Below are 25758 nucleotides of genomic sequence, written 5' to 3'. Positions count from 1 at the left end.
AAATAAAAATTTTTTTATTATAAATTTTTTTAATTGTTACTATAAAGTATTTTTCAAATCATTTATTGAAAACATTTTTTTCTATCTTTTACAGTTTCGATATTCGCTTTGAAAGAAAAAAAACGATTTTGTTTAAATGTATTGCACAAGATTGCATCTCTTAAAAGTATGTGTCTCTTATTTTTGTCTAGAAAACAAATTTAAAACTTATTAAAATCAAAGATGGACATTTCCATAGATTTTCTTGTTAATAATATTCATATATGTGAATTGATATACAAATATAATTATTATTTTTCTATACACCGATTCGGTTTGTCGGATTTGAAATCCAATCGTAAACTGAAATAATGGTCTCACAATTAAATTAATTGATCGTCGATTTCAGTTTATGATTGTGTTTCAAATCCGACAAATCGAATCGGCACACTGTAACAATCGCTAATTGCATTTTTGTATATTTTATTAATATAGTTGCGAACATGTTCTCTTATACTTAATTAATACGTCGCGCATTTCCTCGCCTCTCTTCACTGCTCAAAAAGCAGCATCCTTAACCGTTAGTTAACCTTGAACAGAGTGTTAACAATCCCCAACGTATCGCTACGATTTCTTTTAAACGTTGTTTAAAGATTGTTGTATTCCGAATAAGTCGAATCTTTAAGGCCGTTTTTAAAACGTTGTAAAATAAGAATACGTATCGATCACGATATGTGAGAAGCGTTCGCGATAAATGATCGAAGCGAAAAAGAATTGCGATAATTAAGCGTCGAAAATGAAAAATTAGCACGATAGATAAAATTTATATATAATAATTTATATATAATTTATATATAATAAGAGTAACATTACGCGCTATTACGTAATACTTCGTACGCTATATAATTACTTTTTATCTTTCCTTTTTTTTCTTTTTTTTTCTTTCCTTATCCGCCTCACGATGTTTTTTTGCATCACACAGTGCACTCGAGCTGTACGTGATTGACAGAGTGTTGGCAGTTTAATTATTACGCATGCAAATTTTCGAGGCACACGTACTGCCACTGTACTTGAACCAGGTATGTCCATCTGTTTCAAGAATTAAAAGTAATCCTTCATCACGTAACGTCAGATAACAAGTGAGATCCCGCGATTGTCCTTACGCGAGTGCATATCTATCTCGTGTGGCATTATTACAGCAATTGCCGCTCTATCGTATTAAAGCCCTCACAATACACGCCCATTCGTCTTTTTACTCTCATTATTTCTTCTCGTTATTGCATTGCATCCGGCAATGGAAACGCACCATCCGGTAATTACGATCGCAGTACGAGTTCTTTACAGAAATTAGGTCGTAATCAGCCTAACCGTCTTTGAATCGAGTAATGCTTCTTTCTTGCCTAAAGGTGTGATATCGCCCTTGATTTATTGAAGCGGAAGAAGCTTTCTCGGTTTTAACGGAGGATTGAGAGGATTGAGAAGATATTTTTGATATTTTTATTTATCGACAACGGAAAAAGGCATTTCATGTTTAATATTACTTAACTGTACAAATACCATTTCTATCTATATATGTATTCTGAATATTATTTTTATCTGATCTTGTAGTTTGTTATTTGTGTATCTTAAATATTTTTCTTAATAACTACCTTTTATCTTAATATTTTTTTTATACGTACAATACATTAAAAAATTTAAAAGTTTTAGTATCTATTTTGCATTCTTTTTTTACATTATCATAATCGTTGTGGATAATGGAAGTGCTTAAGTATCGATAATTGTTTGTTATTTTAAGAACAAACGGGGGATATACACTTTCAGGAAATGTTCGAGGAAAAATTCACGAACGAAGAATCTTTGTTCTGTAATATTCAAGTGTAAATTTTATTTAGCGATCGCTCATGCGTGCAGTGTCAATTTTCTGTGCAGTGTCAGTCAGCTGATGGAGGCGATCGAGAGGGAATGCGGTGTGGTAGCGGCGCATCAGGTGCTGCTTATGAGCGGAGGCGAATGCTTGGAACCAAATGCACGTGTGTGCTCTTACTCGGCTGGAACCGACACAAATCCTATTTATCTGTTCAGCAAGGCCGCCATTGAAAGCAGCCTCCCGCCTACGCCGAGTATAGATTACGGTTCCGGTGAGTAGCTTCTTTTTCTTCACCCTCTTATCATATGAAATGTAGACGATAATTTCCTAATAACGCCAACTTACGCAATTACGGAATTAATACGGATTATATTAATCGGGAGGTATTTTATTACAGTGAAATGTACCTTATTTATGAGAACAAAATTATTAGAATTAAAATTTCTCAGTTTTATAAGTGTGCCGGAAGAAACGTATCGTTATTGATGACGTGTAAACGATCATGTTTTTATACGTTAATCGATATCTATTATAATAACTTGTACGTGCGGCAATATTTATATACGAGCTTATTCTCTCGATGTGAACCGGTTCTTTCCATATAAAGGGGATAATTCGTTCGAAATATCCGATAACGTATCATTAGATTCTCACGGTTTAATTCGGTCAGCACTGCGAATATGGATGATTAATTTATTCAACGAGGATGAAAATTTCCATCATATCGTGCGATTCATCTCTAGGAGAGTCATGTTGAAAGGATGACGATCAGTGTAAGATCTTTATCTCTGATTTTCTCGTAGAAGAAAAAAGTGATATTAGTGTCGAAATATTTGTGGTTATCGAGATTTCTATCCAAGAATATTAAATTTTAATACGTCATGTATTTTTTCTTTTATTTTGATATCGCGATGGAGGAAGTTAAGAAAACATGCGATGTGCTCTTTCTATAGATAGAAATGTACTTCTGATCTCATCCCGTTATCCTTAATTCCCGAGAGTTTAGTTAGACTCGGTCAGTTGCGCGATGTCCCATTTTATATTTTCTTTTAGTCACTCTCTTGTTTGTTTTGTCCCGTTAGAGTACCGTGTGTCCGCGACTCGCTTCATTCTCTCTTTCTCCCTGATCATATGATCGATCGTATGATCGAGGTGCGAGCTATGATTTAGCAGTACGCATACTTTTTGCGGTTAGTCGTACTTCTAGACTGTTCGTGATTCGACCGCAAATCACGCCCCTCGCAAATACGCACCATCGACGCGAGCTATCTAGCGATTTAAGTACTTTTAGATCAACAACTTTTTCCAAGAACAAGAATTTAAACTAGCAGAACTTTCGTATAAATTGTACATTTAAAAAAGTCTGATAATAGCTACTGAATGTTGAGTGAAACAATTTCATTCAAATATTCAGTTATGTACATATAACCGCGAAAATAATTTTCCTTTTCTAAATATTTAATAATGATTATCAAACGATAGGTTATATTATTATATTTGGTAATATTGACCTAGTATTTAAAAAAGGAAAATTATTTTTATTTATATTTAGAAACAGAAAATTATATTGATTGAATGTTTGATTGAATTTACTTTACTTAAATTATAGTAATTATTCTCTTTTTTTTAGTGAATACTGATAAATTTTTATTGCGTCATGTGTATTGTCTTGAATTATCTTACATTATATTTATAATTATTGATTGAGAAAAGGAGAGAAACGATTTACGTAAAGAAATATCTAAAAAAAGTATAAAAATGGTTTTCATATATGTATTTCATATATGTATGTAAATAACATCAAAAGTCTCATGTATTTAAATTTTTATAGTATTATTAATATTTAATGTGTAAGTCAAGATCGTAATATCCATGACTTGCTCTGCATAAAAATCGTACATGCGACTGCTACAAATGCAACTTACTAATAAATATATATTTTGCTGATTACAATTATTTTTGTGTTTTTTTCGGTAAATCCGTGTTCCTCTTTTGTAACGATCACTGCAATAATCATGCAAAAGATGCTAGATTTATTTCAGTTAATTATATCTTCGTGTATACCGATGCTAACATGTCACGTCCAGCACGACGATCCAGCGCAAGTATAAGATAATGAGAGGTATGGGAAGGACTTGATTCCGGGACCCCGTTAGACTGCTAATTGGCATTAGAATGTAGAACGACAATGAGCGTGTTATTCATCCGATAGAATCTCCATGTCGCGTCGTCGTGAAAACTCCACCGTGATTATCCATAGATGTCGTCATCACGGAACTTTGATCCACCGCGTTGTTAACGAAACTTGTGATCAACCATTCGACCTGATTTTGTTATCCACGGGATAATCATCTGATTCTCTATTCGTGCGCGCGCACACATCTTACGCGACGTGACATCGAGAGCGTCAAATTCCCGTTGCATAGAACGCAAAACTAGGCCGTTCAGCACGCAGCGTGACGCTTTTCCGCGGAGTCGCAAAAATAGTCAATCAGTGATGTTTCCTGAAATTGCGGCGAGCACCCGAAGCAATATTAATTCAGTCGATCACGGAGGCTTTTTCCATGCGATATAGTAGAGTCCACACTCGTCTTTCTCTAAGGAGCTGTAAGACATTCGTTGAATTATGGCGGACGTACTTCTACGGTCGATTGAATTACGACGTGTACAGGTAACTCGAGAAGTGGACATTTACGAGTCTACAGGATTTACAGAACCATCGAATGAAAGATACGAATTTTTATTATTGCAGCTTTAGTCTATCAACGTTATGAATCTTGAATGAATTAAATAATGGTACCTAGGTTATTATATTTGCTTCTACACTAAAAGAATATTGATACTGTGGGTTGTTAAAAATTTATCAAAAAGCATTATATTTTGAGATGTTCAACTTTGATCGGGATTAAATTAAGTTCAGGATTATCAGCCCTTTTAAATGACGACATTGAATCGCTCAGTTGTTTTGGAACGTCGCGAATAAAACTGTTTATCGGGAATCGAAGATAACGACATGATGTTGGAATTGTCAGCTGATTAAGGATGCCAAAGTGTCTTCATTGATCGCGAAGAATGCTAAATGTGACGAAAGTATTGATGCAGACTATTTAACGTTGGGCACCGGCTATTTTTTCAATGATGAGTAATCGAATTTCGAATTTGAAACAAAGAAGATTTTAATACTTTGTTCGCTCGTACTTTTAACATTGTACGATTGTCCAACACGAATATATCTGAAGAGCCTCTCTTACTCTCGTGTATCAATTCGCAGCGTTAAGTAGTTCGAGTAATGATTTTTTTCCTTGTCATTAAGTCCAATTTGTTCCGATTCTGCAGTCAGTTGAATCTCATTCGCGGACATGAGATGTGAGCGAAATTGCATTTGCCTCGAGACATATCTTTAGTATATTCCGCGATATTTTCGCGAGGCTGTTACTATCTCACCTTCGAGTTGCGATCTTCGATTTACCACGAGGTGACCTTGATCAAAGTTTTATCACAAAAAAACCAATACAAATTTTCTTCGCAAACAAATTTTCTTATTAATTATTTCTGAGTTGGAAAAATATTTTCATAAAGTTGCAAGATCGAACAGTATCAGACTGAATTATGAAAAGATAGACAAGAAACAGACGGTGATGAATAATATCAGACGTAATGGGGATATAAATTGCGCATTTTCCAATTTTAGCATCTGTGCTCCTTTAGAAAGAATTGAATCATTTCAGCAGCGTTTTTTTTTTTCAACTTTATCTCCCTTTATCTTGATATATTGAAGAGAAAAAGCGATGTGATTCAAGCTACTTCATTTTTTCTAAATCGATAGTGATAACTTTATAGGAATGCGCAATCTATTCTTATTACGTCTATGGAAAATATTTACGTTGAATTATAAGATATTTATAATCAAGGATTTTTTCAGTAGTAACGATATAATCGATACGTTCGATGTATCTTACAAGCATACAAGCCTTATTGAAACACTTATTTTCCTAGCATCCATAAATATTTTCCTAAAGATACTTATATTGTAATTATACTGTGACGCGATAAGTTTTTCTTTTTTAATAATCATGCGACATGTAGTATCGTTTGTGATACGTAATATCTCGGCACTGCAAAAAGTTAGATCTACTATCGCGTTGCAAGGAGATACATTTGCATCGAACCGAAATGCAAAAACAGTAACACTCGGCGATAGCATCAGAGTTGACGATTTGGTGCAAATCACGCAATACAGCTTGAGATAAAATGGATTGATCAATGAGTAAAAGAAAAATATTAGCCACTGGAAACGGTGCTACGTGCATCGGTAATAACACGCTGACAGAAAGTTTCGCAACACTGCACAAAACTTGGTAATAGCATTCGAAAGTAAGCGGATTTCTCATGTGAATATCGACGACGTAGTGTATCTTTATTTCGAAAACAGAACAATTCGCAGTCAGTTTACAAAATTTATTTCGCGCGCGCGACGTTAGATCTTTAGCACCGAGACCGAAGTTAAACCCGAGAACAGTTGCTCCGAGTCACCGTGACCCAAGCTATTACGTTTTCACCCTGCATACGCGCGTGTGCCAAGTGCATGTGCATATAAAGTCGATACCGTAGCTAGGGGTTCGTTAGGTTACCACACGGGGCGATTTTTCATTCCTGGCTTCTAGGGAAACGTTTCTAAACGGCTAGCGAGACAAAGAAATATCGGAGTATATTATTTATCTCCTTCTACCTTCTGATGTTTCCGAAATTGTAATATACTGTACACAGAAACAACAATTTTGCTGAAGAATCTGTATATAGATCTGAAAATAATTTTGTTGAATCATTAAAATAATTTTGTAGGAATTTCAAGCACGATAAGAAATGCTGTAAAAAGTTTTGACATTCAGTTTTTAAACGTTCTACATAATAATTTCTATGATCCAACAAAATTATTTTCAGATCTGTTTCTAACTAAATTTTTAGATTCTTTAGCAAAATCGTTTTTTTCCATGCAGTAAAAATTGAAAAATTATTTTATTAATTATTTTTATAATTATTCCACAGCGTGAATGCACAGTTATGTCTTATATTATCAAGAAATGTTTGAAAGAATTTCATTTTCGCTGTTTTTGATTCAACGAAGTGAGTTTTTCTCACGGTAATTACATCTTATCTCCTGTTTTAAGTAAGATGTAAAATTACAATTTAAAAATTAGTAGAGAATTGACATATAACATTCTACAATACATGCGAGAAAGTTAACTTCTATGAAGAATACAATTATGTGTTAATGATATTATTTCATATATAAATTCTTGTTAAATTAATGACACAATAATCAGCAAAACTTAAAGATATCGTTAATATAAAGGAGAACGCGTGCCGACTTAAGGGCGAAATTGCTGAAGTAATGCCCAAGAATTGGTCGAAGTAATAAAGCACGAAAACACGTCAGGAAACATTCTCGCATTGGTCTGACTTGGTCGAGAGGACCAATGGCGGTCGATGGAAACCTCCGATATAACGAGACCTCGGACAGAACCGCGGAAAGCAATAATACAGCATACACGCGTACGAACTCGGTCGTACGTGTACATACACGGAGATTACCGTAATCACGTACATTGTTGGGAGTACGGCTTGACGATATCTTATATGTGTGTACATATGCTCGCGCGCATAAAATATATTATGTTGCGTAAAATATATTACGCTGCATAAAATATATTACGTTGCATCCTATCGAGATTGCCGTACAGAGTGATCGAAAAAAGGGACGGAAGAATTTAGAAGCGTATATAAGCAGATAACTCTGCCCTAGTTTCTAAAGTAGATGTTCAGTGTACCGATAACGCTGGAACGTTAAAAACATTAGAATGTGACGGCGAGACATATGTACGTCATAATATGATATATTTTTGGTTTTGTAAATGAAAACAGTAAAATAAATTAATATCTTAAGGAATTTATCCACTAATTTATACACAAAAAAAGATATCATTTTACTAGTCTAGAAAAGTGATTTATTCAGTTTACTTTTTTCTTTTAAGTAACGGTTTAATTTTAACAGAGAATAGTTTCTTGATAATAATCTTAAGATAAACTTATTAGAAAGGAGAAGATGCTAAAAATAGGAACTGTTTTTATTTTAGCTGAAAACAGCTTTAATTAATATCTTCTTTCGAAAAAACTTATTATTGTGTACTTAAAATAAAAATTTTTCTTATTTTTATTTTTTTTTTAAAGAATATTGTAACATTTTTATCGGAAAAGCGATTTATACACTAAGCAAATCGAATTTCTTTAAATTTAATAATTTTGATTGAATATTAAACTGGAATTCATAATATATTTTTGAAATTTGATGCTTGTAATTAACTTATGTTAGATTTGCGGATATATGAACTTGAAATACATAAATACTCAAATTAAATACTTATTATTTGAGTATATATTTTTCTGTGTGTAGAGCTGTCTATTTTTGTCTATTTTTGACATTATATGCATCTGTTTTTTAAGCCTTTTTTTAAATACTCTGTACGACTATTAATTGTAATTGTAAGTTTACAATTGTAACACATTATTGCGTCATTTGTTGAAGTGAACACTCCGGTAAGTAAACATACGTGCAAGTGACAACGTCGGCTTATCGGAACTTCAACATTACGAGATAGTAGTACGTGTCATAAGAAGTCATACGTGTGTCTCATTTAAGATTAATAGAATGACACACATTAATCTTAGTATCGCTGATCACTTTACAAGTGCCTGTTGCTGAATGATTTGCATTTAGAGTTTAATTTTATATGATCGTCATATTGTATAAAGCAAGCTATCGTTCTAATATATTCTGTTATTACATAGAGTTATGTTTGACGAACATAACGTATGAATATGATTACAAGCGCAAAGCTAACATCATTACTTTTATTCCAGATATATTTTTGAAACTGTACTATAGACGTTGGCCAACAGATTCATACTTCCGAATTGCACGAGCTGTAATTATTGTATAAATATTTAATAACCATACTCACATCGCTGCTGAGTTTTTCTCATAATAACAGTTTCACGAAATATAATTTCATAAAACGTTAGATATTGTGTGCGGAGCTAACCTACATCTTCTGTAATTATGCAAGGTTGATGCTGTAAAATAAAATTTTTGCTCAACCGTCATCATTCCAGGAAATTCTTTTTATTCAAATCATTATTATTAGAGTGAAGGTTATGTACAACATCTTTTTTTTTTTACATAAATCAAATATCTCGTTACGTATCACGTTATGTGCAGCTAGAATGCATGTTATTTTTCGAAGATAAAGATCGTAATTCGATTATCTTCGATTACTCGATTATGCGACGAGTAGTTATCATGAAAACAACTTGGTGCACTTTCTTGATAAATACATACTCGCAATACGAGTACCTGCTATTTCTATGTGTTGTAATCGTTTTGCGTGTCGTAACCGTTTTATGTGTATGCATGTGCAACGTGTTATATTAGCTGCGTTTAACAGAAAAAGCAACTTTACAGTTATTATAAAATTCTTTAATATGATTAGTTTTGCCCTTAATTCTTACTGGATCTAAATATTATATATAAACCAATCATATTCAAGAATTGTCCAACAGTTGCAAAGTTACTTTTTTTGCTGAACGCAGTCATTGTAGACTGTAGTTCTTAGGTTCTTATTTCCTGCGTATTACGACAGATCGGCCTACGCGCTCGGTAAAGCTTTCTGTGTAACGTTGCGGCGAGTCCTTTGATGTCTCCGGATCGCGTGGTATAATCATTAATAGTTTGATAAGCATACTTCCTTTGCGGTCATCCAGGCTACTAACGCTCGGCTGGAACCGAGTTGACGTGCGAGTTGCAGCTGCGATCAGCTGATTATTTTATGTAGATCAGCCTGTAAATTTAAATCCAATTATCAGCTTGTATGATGATTTTTAAATCTTTTCTTTAGCAAAAATATCGAAATATTAAAAATTTGCAAGTTATAAAGAAATAGCTCCTTGCGTATTGAGTCAAATAAATAATTCTTGCAGGAAATCTTACTCGAAAGAAAGAAATATTAGCAAATTGAGATATTTTTATATTTTCTTTTTTCCTTTATATATATATATATATCTTCTACGTATATTTTATTTCTCTTTTTATTTCTTTTATGTATCAGTTATTCTTTACTTTGCTTTTTATTTGTCTTGAGATTTATTCGCATTTTTATATCACCATCGTGCTTCATAATTTGATTTATCTTCGCGATAAACTTTGTTAATTAAGGAAAAACTCTATACGAAAGAAAATTAATACATCCTTTTTGCCACGCGATGGAATGCGGGTGAAAGTTAAAGATCGGTTTGGTAGAACCTCCGAGTAGATTAGAATGGAAATGCACTTTCTTGTTGCTAGCGAACACTCACACTTGGGGTGGTACACGGTTCGCGTTGGCGGCGGTTCCATGGCGGTTGTTTTATTCACGGGAACCCGGCAACGGCTGGCGCGCGAGCGGTGCAACCATGCGATTTTCCGTGTATCGCTTGGCCAGAGCGTAAACCTGCAATTATCGTGTGAACGAGGCCGAGCCTCGCCGATGGCTTTGTTTCGTACTTTAATGCGACTCTTTCGAGATTTCGCGAAGTGCGCGAGAGTCATCCGGATTCGCATCGATTGCGAATCGAGCGACGGAGCTGATCCCATGAAATGAGATACCAAGCGAGGGAGACAGAAAGAAAAAGAGATAGTTTGCTCTCGAAAACGTTTCGTTTCCTGCAATCCTGTTGTCATTCGTACCATTGAGTACTTCACCTTTTCACGAAAGGAAGAAACAATTACGGGAAAGTGGAACGACATTAATATTATATTTCGTATCCTCAAAAGTGCTACGTATCCATTCTATTTCACAGACTTGCCGTTTATTCTATCCGAATGCTTTCTGATGCTGAAACGCTTGAAGTGCCATAAGCGGCACTCCTTTAGGTATCGACAATAGATATTGTTGAAAAGAGAACGCTATAGATGGGTTCGATGCGATTTTTAGGCGCGCCTAGATATAAACACATAAAATAATATCGATGCTTTTATTCGTCTTGTGCATTAGCATTTTTCGAAAAAAACTTTCTGATTGTTAGATTGAACTTCCCGAAACTGTGTAACGCCTGCAACTATCTAACGCGGCTTTAGCACGATTTCTCCGCGCTTCAATTATACCGGTGTTATTGCTTCTCGTCACGAGTCATTGCGTCCGATTTTTCTTTTTTGGCCCAACCACGCCGCGCGTGCAATTACCGTGCGAACGAGGTCGCGGACTTGGTAGCCTTCGATGCTGCAGCATCATCGATGCATCGAGATAACGAGTGCGAGATAGAGGTATGAGATGTACTCTTTAATACTCTTTCGAGATCGCAAATAAGCAATTAGTATCTGTACTTAAAGAAGGCTCAAATTTAATGTTCGAATCTATCGGATGGAAAAATTGTCGTGTAAAAATCGACAGAATCCGGAGAGCCTCCCCGCACGCTGAACATATTAAAAGCCATTACGAAGCTGTGTCCCAGCGTAATGCAGGTTTCCACGACCCTAGCTTGGAACTACGCGTGTTACACGCAAACTTTCGTTTAGCCGCGCTCTATAAAAGATACGATCGATGAAATGACGTATGCGGTATACCTGCATCAGACCTATAGATGTAAATATATCTTATATCGCTGTTTTATCACAATTTTGTCGGTATCTCAGACTCAGAGACGTCCATATTCTTTCTTTACTGCATTATGATAATTTCAGCAAGAGAAAGACTGATAGAAAGAAAAAGGAGGGGAAAGAGAGAGGGGGGGGGAAGGGAGAGGGAGAGAGGGAATGAGAAATGTTCAGATTAAGAAAAATTTTCCATACGTATAAAATGATGAAGATTGTTGGTTCAACAACCGGTAATTTACGCCACGTTATATTCCAGGCTTCACCGTGCTTTTCTTCACAATAATGTTTATTGTCGCGAATAATCTCTCGCGACTCAATTATCTCCTTCGTGAAAGTTGAAGGAACGCCTCAGCAAGAGGAACAACGTGTAGTCGATTATGTACTCTGAAGTAGATTATGGTGAAGAAAAATATGTTTTTGTGCGCGCCACTCTCGTTCGCGAGTTTCTGTTAAGTTTCTGCACAGATTTGTAATATCACGTAAAGAAATGCAAGACAATGGCACATTTCGCCATAATACTCCTATCGGAAGAGAGAAATGTATTTTTATTTTTAAATGTTATTACTGATTATTTTATATTCTCAAGAAACAGAAATAAAATATTCATTGCAAAAGCGCGCGTATAAATTAATATAAAATTAATATCTACTGGGAATAGACAAAATAATGAGCACCTGGGAAATATATTACTTTTTTTTTTTTAGTAATAAAAACTTTGTTTTTTATATTTACATTTGTCTTTAATACAGATTCTATCTTTTGTTAGAAAAGTGATGCTTGAATAATGTAACAACTACAATGATGTAGTAATGTTATATCATTGTTTTATATTTAAAAAAAACATCTTATTACTAAAAAAGATTAGAGAAGGAAATTTATTTTTTTTTCCTCTATCCTTCAAAACTACAAATGATTCTATGATATTTAAATTGGATGATTGCATTAGTCAAGAAAGACTTTAAAGTTTTAGAAAACAGTGGATAATTTCAAAATTTTCTCTTCAATATCATTTATATAAGCAATTTATATAAGCAATTGAAAGATGTTTTACTAACAGAATAGTTAAAAGTACAACATTCTTTTGATTGGTTAGTTATTATTTTGTTTGTAATGTACATTGTGTTGACTACATGTGAGTGTATAAGTCTTACAATTTGGTGAGTGATTATCCACACTCATTCTCTCTCTCTCTCTCTCTCTCTCTATTATAGTCTACCTCGTGAAGTTTTCTTGTTTTATCTGATTATTTAACCCCGATGGAATAAATAGGAATCTTTATAGTGAGGCTAGTTCCAGAATTGCACGGCTTACATGAGAGCGTAATAATTTGTTTTAATTCGTTGAGAACGACGTACTTGAAGTATGTCGAAGCACGTACGAAATGAAGACTGTTTATTAATATGGTATTAATATAGATTGAATTTTTATTTTTATATTTGCGCACCACGTCAATTCTATATTTCCTTACATATATATTTGTTCTTTAATTTGTTGAATATTAAGGAATCTTATTTCATTTATATTTGTTATTCCATTGATAATCGTTCAAGCATTGTGTGACTTTATTTCAACAAGAATAGAATGTGTATTAAAAGCAAATAAAGCAAATGATGATCAACCTCTAATCCTAATGTAATGTTGTTCTATGAAAAGTATAATATAACATTCCATTGATAATTATTCAAGCATTGTATCTCTCTATCTTTGTAACTTTAGTCTAATAAGAATAGAACATATAATTAAAAATAAAAAAAACGATAGATCTCTTATTTATAATAAAATAAGTAAAATTACAATAAATTACACAAAATAAGAGCCAAGCTGGACTATTTGATACTATTATATTAACCAATAATTAGATACAAATTAACAAAAAACAAGAACATACGTTTCAATCTCTATGATTATTTTCAACATTTAACAATTAAAGTAAAAAAAATGTGGTACATTCCGATATTATTTATAAAAACCTAATTATAATGTAAATTTTAATTTTTTACATGATAAAATCGTTTGCAATTTTTTGTAAGATGTTATTAAACGAATGGCTCATAATTCAACAGAACGGTAGAATAATCAATACTCATATAAGTTATTGATAATTAAGTGCTCTTAACAGTCAATTGTAACAAATCTATAATTCTATAAAACAACGTGTGTCTAATACTTAAAAGAGCCGTCCAATTTTCTGTTTAGCTATTTGTATTATTTTGTCTATCCTCTGTATATCTCCATACAATAGTTGACGTGTCTCACAATAAAAAAGGATTCATGCTGTCTAGATTCTCGGTATGAATGATTCAAGCGAACAGAGTAAAATCATAAGGAGACTTACTGCTTCATGATACGAGATCAAAGAGCATATTATGTATTTTTTCTAATCTTTTTCACAAACCGTGAAAACACGTAATGTAAAGAGAAGATAAAAATGGATACATGTGTAAGAAATAATATCTGCTAAAGGTTATCGTAAATTCAGATTTACAGGTTTCGATAAAAAATTTCCACAGTTTCTTAATTCATGTGTATATAATATATGCATCTGTAGCATGCTTTGTAAGTGGAGCATCATCGTTACGATAAGCAACGATTACATCCGTAACACTTCTTTCTTTTTTGCGATTATCTGCCAACGACTCATTTGACTTTCGAATAAGATGGTGTTGCGGCATCTCTCCGATTGTTCGATCACGCATAATGATGATACATTTTGCACTTGCAAATCAGTAAGGTCACTTGGACAGAATGTGATTTATAAAGATTGAGTTGCACATGCATTATCATTGTGGAACAGGCATGATAAGATATGTAAAATATCCTAAAATAGGCGTGATAGGAGATATAAAATATATCGGTCTGTAAATTTATGCAACGATATATATGCCACGTCATACTTCTTTCCTTTATGTCATTTATTCTCTTACCGTTCCGTTTACTCGATTCTATTCTCATCTTCTCCTCATCGATCCGAATGACCTTCCTTTTTCTTCCTCGATTTCACGCATACATGAATTAATTAATTAAGTACATGAAACATAATTCGCTTCTTGAATATAGAGTGTGACGTAAGGTTGCTCAAGTGATATGTGTCGTGGCGACCTTGAATTTTCATCGCGTGCCAAGATTACGCTCTCTGGCGAGTCTCGCCGATCAATTATACACCACTTGGTTCGATCCGATGCATAGTTTTTGTCTGATGTTACGAACTCGTCGTTAACATTTTTTCGCATGTTAACATCATTCTTATATAAAAGGAGTATATTTCCTAGTTGCTTTTGCTACGCTCGTAATACGATCGACAACAGCTTCAAATTCATAGCTGTTTGTGGTGACAAGCATTTGTGTCTTATTTGTGTCTGTTTCGCTAACTAGATAGAATCTCATTAAATTCTCAGATTTAGTCACGAGTTGTCAAGTTGTACGTGCTTTCAGATGTCTGATAGGCACAAAAAGATTATAGGTACATCGATTCTCGTCCAAGCACTTAAAGGTGATGCAGGAACCATTTTAAAGTTAGAATTGAGGTTGCACACGGGATAAACATAACTTTCTCTAATCCACATTCCTAGAGAGAGATATTGTTGTTCTATGTTCTTTTCTCGGCACCATATTATAATTTACGTGACAATTTTCGAAAGGAATACAATGTAATATATATAATAAATGCAATATGCGTTTTTTTTTCTTACCATTACTAGATTATTATTATTAGAAAAATACTTCAGTGCACGTGTTCTGTAACTTTTTATGACAGCGTCAGTATCATTTAGAAGTTACAGAATACAGACTCAGAGCCGTATATTATGTAACTCTCGTATTATCTATATATTATCTATAATTTGTCAAAATATATTCTAGAGCAAAAACAAATATTTATTTTGATTTTGATTTTTGTTTATCAGATGTCGACCTGCAGACTCAGATCGATGCTTCACTGGCGATGCCAGCCACTTATCAGACCCTTTGCGCACGTGCTCATTTAGCCCAACAGTGTTGTGGCCTGGCGCGTGAGCAGACGAGGATCTGCGAGAGGCTGGTTCACGATCAGCATCTCCAGCAACAAGGCTGGGCCGCAGTGGTCGCCAATCTCGAGGACATCACGCATATGTTTCAATCACGAGCCGAGCAGTTCCAGCAAGCCTTCGTCTTGTACCTCGCCGAGAGGCAGCAGCACATGAAGCTCCTTGATAAGTATGATGCTTTTTTCGTTTTCCTCAATTCTATTTCATTTTGTCAGTTCTATTGATGTGTAAATATCAGTTCCATTTCATTGATGTGTAAATATCGTGGAATTCTATTTTTGTTTTCAATATTCTTTCGATATCGATGAATTTGTCGGAATTGGTTTTTATAAGATTTATGATGACAAAATTTAATGAAAATAAAGTTAATAGAGATAATAAAGAGTTTCGAAGAATTATAAAATATTTTGTCTTTATTTTGCATTACTTGCATAAAGTCAATAATACTTGCAAAAATAGTCAATAATTTATGAGTGCGACAATTTAATTGGCAGGATGCATTGAACGATTAATGCACTAAGGACTGGTTTTCTTTCGTAGATTTTATCGAGCTGATCAAAGCTCGATTGAATAATAGTGAGAGTACAGATTAATGAGCTTAGGACGTGTTACGGGATATTAAGCAAATTTTTTGTAATGAATTATGAGTAACAGCTACCATAAACGTATAGTGTAATGCTGCTCTTAATAATTACTTTAATTACAATGGAATATAATTACTATTGAAGTCACGTTTTAATTATCATAGCTTTTGATTACCATGTTTAATCGTAGCTTCAATTATCATTGGTTATATTGCTAATGAGTAATTAAATTAGTATTAATTTTATCCCAAAATATGCGCATCAAAGTTTATTGTTCGTCAAATATAAGTACTTAATGTCTGTAACATTCTAAGTGTAAATTGAATTTTTTAATTAATAATAATCAGAAGTAGAGTAACATTTAAATTTATGTTTTTCATTCTATTAAATAGCGAAATTACGCTTGAAAAAAATGAATGCAAAATTTTATTGCAGCTTCAGCGCCGATCTCGGTACTCTTGCAAAAATTCCAATTTTGCCGGCCTTGAGAGCTCAAGCCGAGGGCTTGTTGAGTCCGGATGATCAACCGAGTCAAACTTCCGAAACTGTATCGGAGGATAGTGGGGAAGTACTAAGTCTGTTACGATGGATCTCTGCGAAAGACAATCAAAGCAGCCTAGAGCAAGTGGCAGAGCAATGCTCGCGTGGCCTGGAGCAGTTCGATGAACGATTGATGCAGGCCTTGAAGGCAGAAGTGAACGGGGCTGTCGATAATGCTAATAAACAGGATATGAAAGAGATTAAGGGTCTAGGCGAGAGGCTGTTTGCTCTGGAACAGTTGATGGTGCAGACCAAGAGACTTGTTCACGAGCAAGGCGAGCTTGCTCAAGGTTTTCTGCAGAATCAGAATCGCGCGAGCAATTTAGGCGATGCGAGCGTCCTGCCAGATCTTTGCAATTCTCATCGGCGGCAATTGCTCGTCATGTTGCAAAATCACAATCAACTGCGCGATATCCGCCGCAGATGCACCAAGGCGAAGGAAGAGTTGTCGGTGAATATCTATCATCGCTTGAAATGGATCATGTACGTGGAGAATAAGATGGTGGAAGTGGGCAACAAGCTAATCATATATCACGAGAGCCTGAAGCGGTTGCGACGGCATCTGGAAGTGCTCCAACAGATACACTTAGCTCCGCAGATGTATATTAGCGCGGTGGTTGAGGTTGTTAGAAGGCGCACCTTCTCGCAAGCTTTTCTCGTATGGGCAAGCAATCTGGCGTGCCAACTGTTGACTGTTCATAGCGAGGAGTTGGCACGTAGGCGAGAGTTTCAGAGCAAATTTGACGGTCACTTCTTGAACACTCTCTTCCCCGGTCTGGAGGACACACCACCGCCTTTTGCAACGCAAGCACCTTCCGTTTTTGACAATGGGCTACCTAAGGTAAGATCTGTGATAGACTTTTATTAGTTTAAAGACTTTTATTAGTTTATTAGTTAGTTTAAAGTATACATATACGAATAATTTATTCTTAATATTTAACTATAGCTGACCGCGGACGACATGGAGTCATTGCGATCCCAGCTTCCGGATTTGGCGCTTACAATTTCTACGCCGGATTTGAGCAGCATAACGCAATTCTTCTTATCGAAAAGCTTCACCGAAGGTAGCACCGATGGTACTAAGGAAAAAGACACCACATCAGTGAGCACCGATATTCCCACAAAGGAACAAGAACGCACTAGAGCGCCATTGTTATCTGATAGGTGAGTCTTAATCCGTTATATTGTCACTTATATACAGATGAATTATATAAATCGTGAACATCACGTATCCATTTTCAGGGGCGATTTTGAATCCGAAACTGATACGGAGGAGTTCGAGAAAATTGGTCAAGCCGGCGTGGAAGTAACCAAGCCTGGCGTGTTCGACGGGGCGAAACAGAAACGGCAGAAGCAATTGGAGGTTGGTGCCTCTCGAAGCGTGTCCCCCGCTTCCTCGACCTCGACTAATGTCTCCCCGTTAAACTCGAAAGTCGCGGATTTAACAACACGTTCGACCACATCAAGCGAACCCGGCTCTTTCCAATTTCCCAGTCTATCCGCCACGAGCGAGCGTCCGGTGCAGCTAAGTCCGTTGACCGAGTGCGTGGAGAACGGTGCCGCCGATTCTTCCAGTTGTTTGCTTCGCAGAGGCGTGAGCGGTCTCTTGAATTATCGTGACGCTATACCGCTCGAGGAGCAACATTCCCTGAGTCCGAATCCTCCTTCCTTGCGGTCCTCCATCATGTGCGACGGCCAGCATCAGCAACATCAGCATCCGCTATCCGGTAGCGGAGGTAGCAGTCCCTCCGTCGGTGTAGGTGCTACCGACTTCATGGGTACGGAATTTTACATGGATGAATCTCTGCCGAGCAGCCTTAGCGAACATCCCGCCGACGGCCAGCATCAGGCTATCGTGTCCCTCCTTCAGGTATTGGACGACTTACAGCTCGCTAACAAACAACTATTGTAGTCGTAGCCGTAAAACGTTCCATAAAGTACTGCCTTTATCATTATTCATCGTTTTCTAAAATTAATATGTTCTAAAATGTACAACTTTCTCTTTCTCTTCTTCTCACCTTTCTTTATATTTTCCTCTCTCACTGCCCTCTCCGCATCAAGATATCTCTAAAATATTACTCGGTACTTTGTATTTAAATATATTAGTAGTTGATTCAATTTTCTTTATGATTTCTAGGTGCTTTCGTTATTATATCTTTATATTCGTTAGTGATTAGAATTGACTATATGCAAATTAGATCTCGTGACGTGGGTATGTATTACTGTTTGACTTATGTTCCGTAACGTTCGAACTAATTGAACTGAATCTCTTGTACTCCCTGATTTCTGTTTGCACAAGTATGGCACTATGGCACTCAATAATAGACACGCGCGCGTGTGTATACATATATATGCGTGCATCTTGATTTTTTACAGGATAGCTGGCGTCGCACTCGTTTCCCAATCCCTCGAGTCACATTCCTTTCAGAACCCATTGAACTCATCCACACAATTGCTTTTATAAAGACATTTATTTCTAAATTGAAATGATTGCAATTTTACGAACACGCATTCGTGATTTAAAATTAATAAAGAGAGTGAAATTTTCCTTGACTAATCTCCTTGACGAATTCTCCTTGACTACTTTTACTCAAAGTCGAGGACAATCCGTTGCACAAAATATGATTTTTAAATAACTTATTGAAATATTCTCTGGTGCTCATCATTTCAGGAGAATCTCGGTAATACGCGTGAGGAAGTGGAAAGGTTGCGTTCTATCCTGAAGACCATGAAAACGGTTGTATGCGAGGAACTCAGTTCCGTGCGGAATGAATTGGCGATTCTGCGAAATCAATCTAATGAGGACAAGAACGGTATCGTCGAGATGACGGAGCGCGTTCGAGTGGCATTGTCCTTGCACTCGCGAGAGTACGATCGACGTCTTCAAGAACGTGAACAGGAAATGACAATCGAGCACGAGTATGAGATCGCGGATGTTAAAAAGCTAATGCAGAATCGTGAGGAAGAGATCTGCACGCTCAAGCGTAATCTTCTTGAAAGAGAAACTGAATTGGCGGAGCATGAGCGACTGGTGGCCACGATGCATCAAAAATTGGAAGACGAACAAATTGAGAGGAGAAATTTACATGATCGTTTACATCAACAACTCGAGGACTATTCGAGGGTACTAGAACAAGCGCGCATAGATAAGGAAGAGGCCGTAAAAAAATTGAATGACGAGAGATTTCTCGAGATCACTTCTTTAACGAATTCATTGACACAATGCCAGAAGCGAATTCAAGAATTAGAGGAGAATCTGGTCACCGCGCGCAATGATCAGGAGAGAATGGTGAAGGAGGCAACTGATAAATTGCAGATGGAATATAAAACGGAATTAGAGACCATTCGGAGCCGCTTCAAACTTATGACCGCTTCTACCATGGAAAGGAGTCCTAGCGATTCTAGTTTAGAGAAAATCGAAGTAAGTAATTTGTTTATTCCGATTATTAAAAATGTAAGAGACAATATAAAAGACAATATAAAAATGTTAATTCTATTTCTTGCAGCGAACAGATGTTATTGAACTTGTAAATCATGAGGCAATTTTGGCGCAAGCAAGAGAAGATATGAAAATTGAGAATGCTGTAGCAATCCGTACTGCTATCATAAAGGAAAGGGCCGATTGCATGACAAAATTGGACAACGAATTAAGATTGGCGAAGGAAGTGGTCGAAGAGAAAAATAGGGAAATAGAAATGTACAGAATGAGAACGATCGCGCTGATCGAACAGGGTAAACATTATAAGCATACGATAGATCGATTACTTGGAGATTTCGAACTGAAATCGGAGATACAGCAAACTTTGATGGAGAAGGTATGATATCACATTCATACACTTAATCCGATAGTGATAATCTAAAGAAAGATCACTTTGTATATTTTTGATTGATCATTATATATTTTATATATTATTATTTATTTTATCTGTTTTATTTTTTGTGTACTTAGATGAAAAATCTTGAAGCGGACAAGGCGTGTTTGGAAAACAAAGAAGCCGCAGACAAAGCAATGCGAACAGTTGTGGAACAAAACGATGATATTGTGTATCCTCTAGAAGCTGGAGTATGCAAAGACTTGAGTTACGATCGATTGGATGCTAGTCAAATTCTAGAAGACATTTTCAAGGAATCCGAAAAGTATGAGGTTGAGGTTTCAGAATCGAAGAAAGTACGATTGGAAGCTGACGATGATGATCTGGCTCGACTATCGAGACGACTTGAATCTCTCGAAAATGACAATAAAAGGCTGTCCTGCGAGCTAAATTCGATACGCGCGAGTAAAATAGCGGCTGAAGCAAAAGTAGAGGCATTAATGACGGATAAAATTCGTTTGGAGGTTGAGTTGCTGAAAGAGCGTACCAAGAGGACATTTGGTATTGATCCGATGCCGGAAAATCGCGACAAAGACATGAATGCGTCGGTCGCAGTCGTTTCGGACTCTAATTCAAGTCGGGACGCGGCCACGAGTCCAGAGCCGATGAGTCGACGATCATCTTCCAAATCAATGTGCTTCCACCCCTCCCTTCCCTCATACGTACATAAGAAGGTCGCAGAAAAAGTGGCAAAGATGGTGCAACAGGGAATTGTCACCATCACTAGTTGTAATCCAGGTGATGTGGTACTCGTAGTCTGGGACGCTGTACATTGCAATTATGCGGTGTATCAAGAATCTTCGACTTTTTATTTCCTTCATTCGGACTGCGTAGGTGCAATGGAAGGAATGAATCCGAGTGCTTCTCGGAAGTGCGTTCTCGCTGAAGTGATCGATAAGGAGTACTGTCACGCGAGAAAGGTAAGACTTGTTAATAAATTATCGTAGATTGTAAAATTATATTCTATCTAATTAAATAATATATCATTCATTACAAAAAGTGAAATATAATCTCGTTCTTTTTCTAGCATGAAAATCGATACCACGTCCCACGTGGCACGAAATTCTACAGAGTGCATGCTAAGCCACGAGATGCACGCGCGCTGACAGACGAGACGGGTTTGATGTCAAAGAGTCAACTACCGTAATTTTTCAGACTGTGTCGAGAATCCCTTGATTCTTGCCTAGTACAAGCGCTGTGATCGAGGATTTGCGTCGGCAGACCGCGTTCGTTAGGGGACCAGCGACTCGGAACGCAAATCCCGAACTTACGTCTCCGCAACCATCCGGAAACCTCGGATCTAGGCCAAAACCTGCCAGAGCCTCTAGACGCATCCTTGATGAACGCTGGAAAGGGAGTGATCTATAGAAAGAGGTATGCGCAAGTTGGATAACATGAAATGAGACGGAAGGATGCGCCGGCGTTTTATTGTGATATAAATAATTTTTAAACGAGTGAAACATATTTGCCGAATGCTGTGGTTAGCTGTGAAGCGTAACGATATTTGTATTCTTCGACTTTCTTTTTTCATAAATGAAAAAAAACAAAGGAATGTGAGTGTCGTCAACGATTCTCTCTTTCGATAATTCGATAGATTGACTAGTGTGTGTGAGAAAAAGGGAAGGTTGTTTAACTTCAACATTAGATGTACAATGCGGAAAGACGAAAGCGTGTTCAGCTTCCTCTCTCCGCATTCTGATAATTATGTTTGCATTGTGTGAGACAAGATATAGCTATAAGTTTTACAAAACCAACATGTTATGGGAATGTGCGATTTATATGTCGTGAATATATGTATAGTTATAAATATATATATAATCGCATTTGATTACATATATAATTATATATACGTGTATATAATTATATCATGTTTTATACACACACACACACACACACACACACACACACACACACACACACACACAACTGTACAAGGGGTGCAATATCTGCATATAAAAATCTCATAGGTCCTAAAAATTTTGGGGCTAAGATTTTGTAAAGTGAAAATTGTCTCGTAAATGTGTTGTGCAATTTCATGAAAATACGTCATCTAATACAGATTATTTATACGAAGACATCGTGTTACACGATATCAACATATTTCCGATGATTCTCTTTTGACAATGTCTTGCGTATTTTTTGTCGCAAATTGTCCTTTCATTTTTTGCATACTTTCAGTCATACACTTTCATTTTCTTTTTTTCTTGATACTTTTCGCAATCTCTTTGTATCAACGAAATCGAGAGATAGGTAAATGTAAAAGTCAATGTTTCGTTCGAATAGAATGAATGAAACAAAGGCTATAGTACCATTCAATCTACTTATTTCGTCTACATACACTTTTCAAACGATAGTTTAAATAATGCCCATCAGAGAATCGACTCCGAGAGAGAAAGAGAGAGAGAGAAAGTATACTCTCCGCGTAGAAAGAATTTTATAAATATACACGTACATGTATATGTATATATCCTTTTCTATTATTTGACTAGTAACCACGCAAGTACACTCATCGCCACACAAAAGGGTCGCTTGCGAAAGATTACTCGTAAACTCTTTTAGTTGCATTATATATCGTTAAACATTGCTACTATCGTTTCTCGTGACGCGTAAACACTAGTACAGTACAATAGCTGTGATTGTTAGCTTCACGTTCTCACTTCTACTTAGTCACTTCTACTTAATTAAATTTAATTCCTCGCGGTGTCGAACGATGATCCATTCTTTGCTTGATCGAGGACACAGGTGTCATGAATCTTTTTTCTTTTATACAAAAAGAAAAAGTAATGCAAAACAAGTCTCGATCATTTATGGACGACGATCATTGTTCGTACGCGAACTGTTTCGAATTGATGCAAACAGTCGATAGAGCCGATAAAAGGCAGTTTGCAAAATATGCTGATACGTAAGATAAACCGTTCGGTAGGATAATAAGGTATCTTGAGGTCCTCTCAAGGAAATGACACGTTCGCTTTTGGCGTACTGCGAAGAAGTAGTAGCCTGTAATTACTCTTTTGTCTTCTTGATTCGAAACGCACGTGTACACCGCACATTCATGCGCGCAAGACGATGAAGATTCTTGCGTCCCCGAGGATGAACGGAGACATTAAGCTTCCCTTCTCTCTCAGAAACATCCTCGTCCTTCATCATCGTCATTATCGTTGCACGAAATCGCATACGGAGAAGAAGAAGAACTCGTATACATCGAACTAACTGCTATGTAAAGAAATGATGATAATAGCATTATGATGATGAAAAAACTATTCAATTCGAACATCGTACATTTGATCTCTATATGCGATTTCTATGTCATGTATACCTACGGTTCCTACTAGACCAAATTTTTTCGTAGGTTTGATAGCGCCAGGGAAGCTCGATGCACCGAAACTCTCCAGGCACGCGACACTAAATATCATATTGCTTCGAATTGAATATTTTTCGATAAGCTCACTTATTCTCACACTTGAATGATCGCTCTCTTTTTTAGATATATTTATAAATTTTTGCAACACCAACGACGTGGCTATTGAAATGATTCTCATTTCATCGTACATTTGGAAGTAGATACCGTTTCATCATTCCTTGCAAGAAGAGAAAAAAGAACAAGATGTATTTCTACAAATGCAATCTACAACTTCCAAAAAAACTCTAAGTCATTATTGTCATTTAAAATTGTATGACCTTCAGATTAATTTAGATAATTTAAAGATGATTGAAAAATGGAATTTTTCAAAAGGATACTCATCACTTGGAAGAAAAAGCAGTCTATTGTTGTAAATATGTGTAGATAGATGTGCCCGCAATGCGATATTAATTTACACTTAATACGCAATTCGAGGATTGGTGAAGAAACATTAAACTGCGAAGTCGAATAGCGGTCCTTCGGCGTTGCTGTTTATATTTCCGTTGAAAATTCTCGAAGCCCTACCTACATGCATCTTTATAATAATTTTTTGCACCATATGACATAAGATAAAGTGTGGCAATGCTTTAAAGCGAGCTAATTGTCTAATTCTCCAATTTGTCCTTGGAAGATACTCTAACGAACTACGCTGTTGCTCGAATTTTTTTTTCGAAAAAAGTAAGAAAGATCTGTGTGTAATTGTGTTTTTACTTAGCTCTGTCAATCGATTTTGATAGTCCTAGTTTAGTTTAATAAATTGAGAACTTAAATATTAAAGTGTTCTAATATCATAAGCGTATTACTTATTGCGAATTGCTTGTATACTCAGTTAAGAATTACGATTGAGTTGAAAATTTATTCGTTTGAATTTGTTCAAAATTGACTGATACTTAATGAAGAAAGAGCACAAGAAGAAAGATAATTAGAAGATAAAATTTTCCGATGATAAGAAGTAATTGGCAATTATTGAGGTCAAATTTCGAAGGAATAAATATATGATATGAAAAGAGAAGATGCATTTAGTATTGTGTAATTCTAACTTAATGAGATTTTGCTTTTTTTGTATGCATGCATAAAGATGTAGCGATAGAAAAGTTTCGATTTGTATACAATTAAGATTTTTTAAATTAGGTATTTTGAAAATTAAATTAAGCTTAAATTAATATACGGTTTGGCAGTAAATTGTAAGGACGAATAGATCGAGATTGATTCGCGGTATCTTTGATTTAACTTTGACTTTCAGTTAATTAATTAGTGTTGATTTCTCTTATTGAATCAGATTAAATTGATTAAAAACTACGAACAGTGTGTATGTTGTGTTATATGAGAGTTGTCTTTTATATAAAAAAAGAAAAGTATCGAAAGAATCAAATAGCGGCAAGATCGACTGCTGATCGAGGCAATGATACAATCGCGTTTAACGATTACGTAACAATCACTACTGTGCCCATTTATAAGGTGCAATTTATAAGATCGGTCTGTCGCGAGAGCAAAGCTTCTGTCTCCATCGTTACATCCGTTATCAATACTGAAGAGATCTGAATCGTTGGAATCCCATCAGTGCTTTCCTCTCTGTCTCCCTTTTTCTTCGGTAGCATTTTTCCCTCCTGACGCTGCATTACTTTAGGATTCTCGTCCTGGCCAGCCTGCGATCGCGCGGACGTGTCTCGCATCCGTTCGTGTGTCCTGTTACGTTCGCCGCATGCGAACGCTCTCGTGAAAACTTTCGTTAGAGATAAGTAAAGAAAAAGATATCGCGCATGTGTAATCGAGAAAGTGTAATGCATAGGCATAATATAATAATAATAA

At 35.9% G+C, this 25758-nt stretch overlaps 1 protein-coding gene across 2 annotated transcripts in view; it reads left to right on the top strand.

Moving 5' to 3' along the window:
• LOC108687789 (RB1-inducible coiled-coil protein 1) overlaps positions 1-22308 on the top strand; it is a 31680-nt gene extending 9372 nt beyond the window's left edge. The window contains exons 2-10 of one of the 2 annotated variants that reach the window (XM_018193739.1): positions 1909-2117; positions 15434-15722; positions 16573-17518; positions 17624-17841; positions 17920-18547; positions 19349-20098; positions 20184-20492; positions 20627-21469; positions 21577-22308. In XM_018193739.1, the coding sequence (XP_018049228.1) occupies positions 1909-2117; positions 15434-15722; positions 16573-17518; positions 17624-17841; positions 17920-18547; positions 19349-20098; positions 20184-20492; positions 20627-21469; positions 21577-21696 (4312 nt within the window). In that variant the 3' untranslated portion in view covers positions 21697-22308. The remainder of the gene's footprint in view (positions 1-1908; positions 2118-15433; positions 15723-16572; positions 17519-17623; positions 17842-17919; positions 18548-19348; positions 20099-20183; positions 20493-20626; positions 21470-21576) is intronic. The other variant, XM_018193740.1, reaches the window with a different exon arrangement.
• Positions 22309-25758: the final 3450 nt, after the last annotated feature.

The sequence above is a fragment of the Atta colombica genome, unplaced genomic scaffold (genome assembly GCF_001594045.1).
Source record: "Atta colombica isolate Treedump-2 unplaced genomic scaffold, Acol1.0 scaffold216, whole genome shotgun sequence".
Lineage (NCBI taxonomy): Eukaryota > Metazoa > Arthropoda > Insecta > Hymenoptera > Formicidae > Atta > Atta colombica.
Note: the sequence above shows the minus strand (reverse complement) of the source record. Positions and strands in the feature narration are given on the sequence as shown.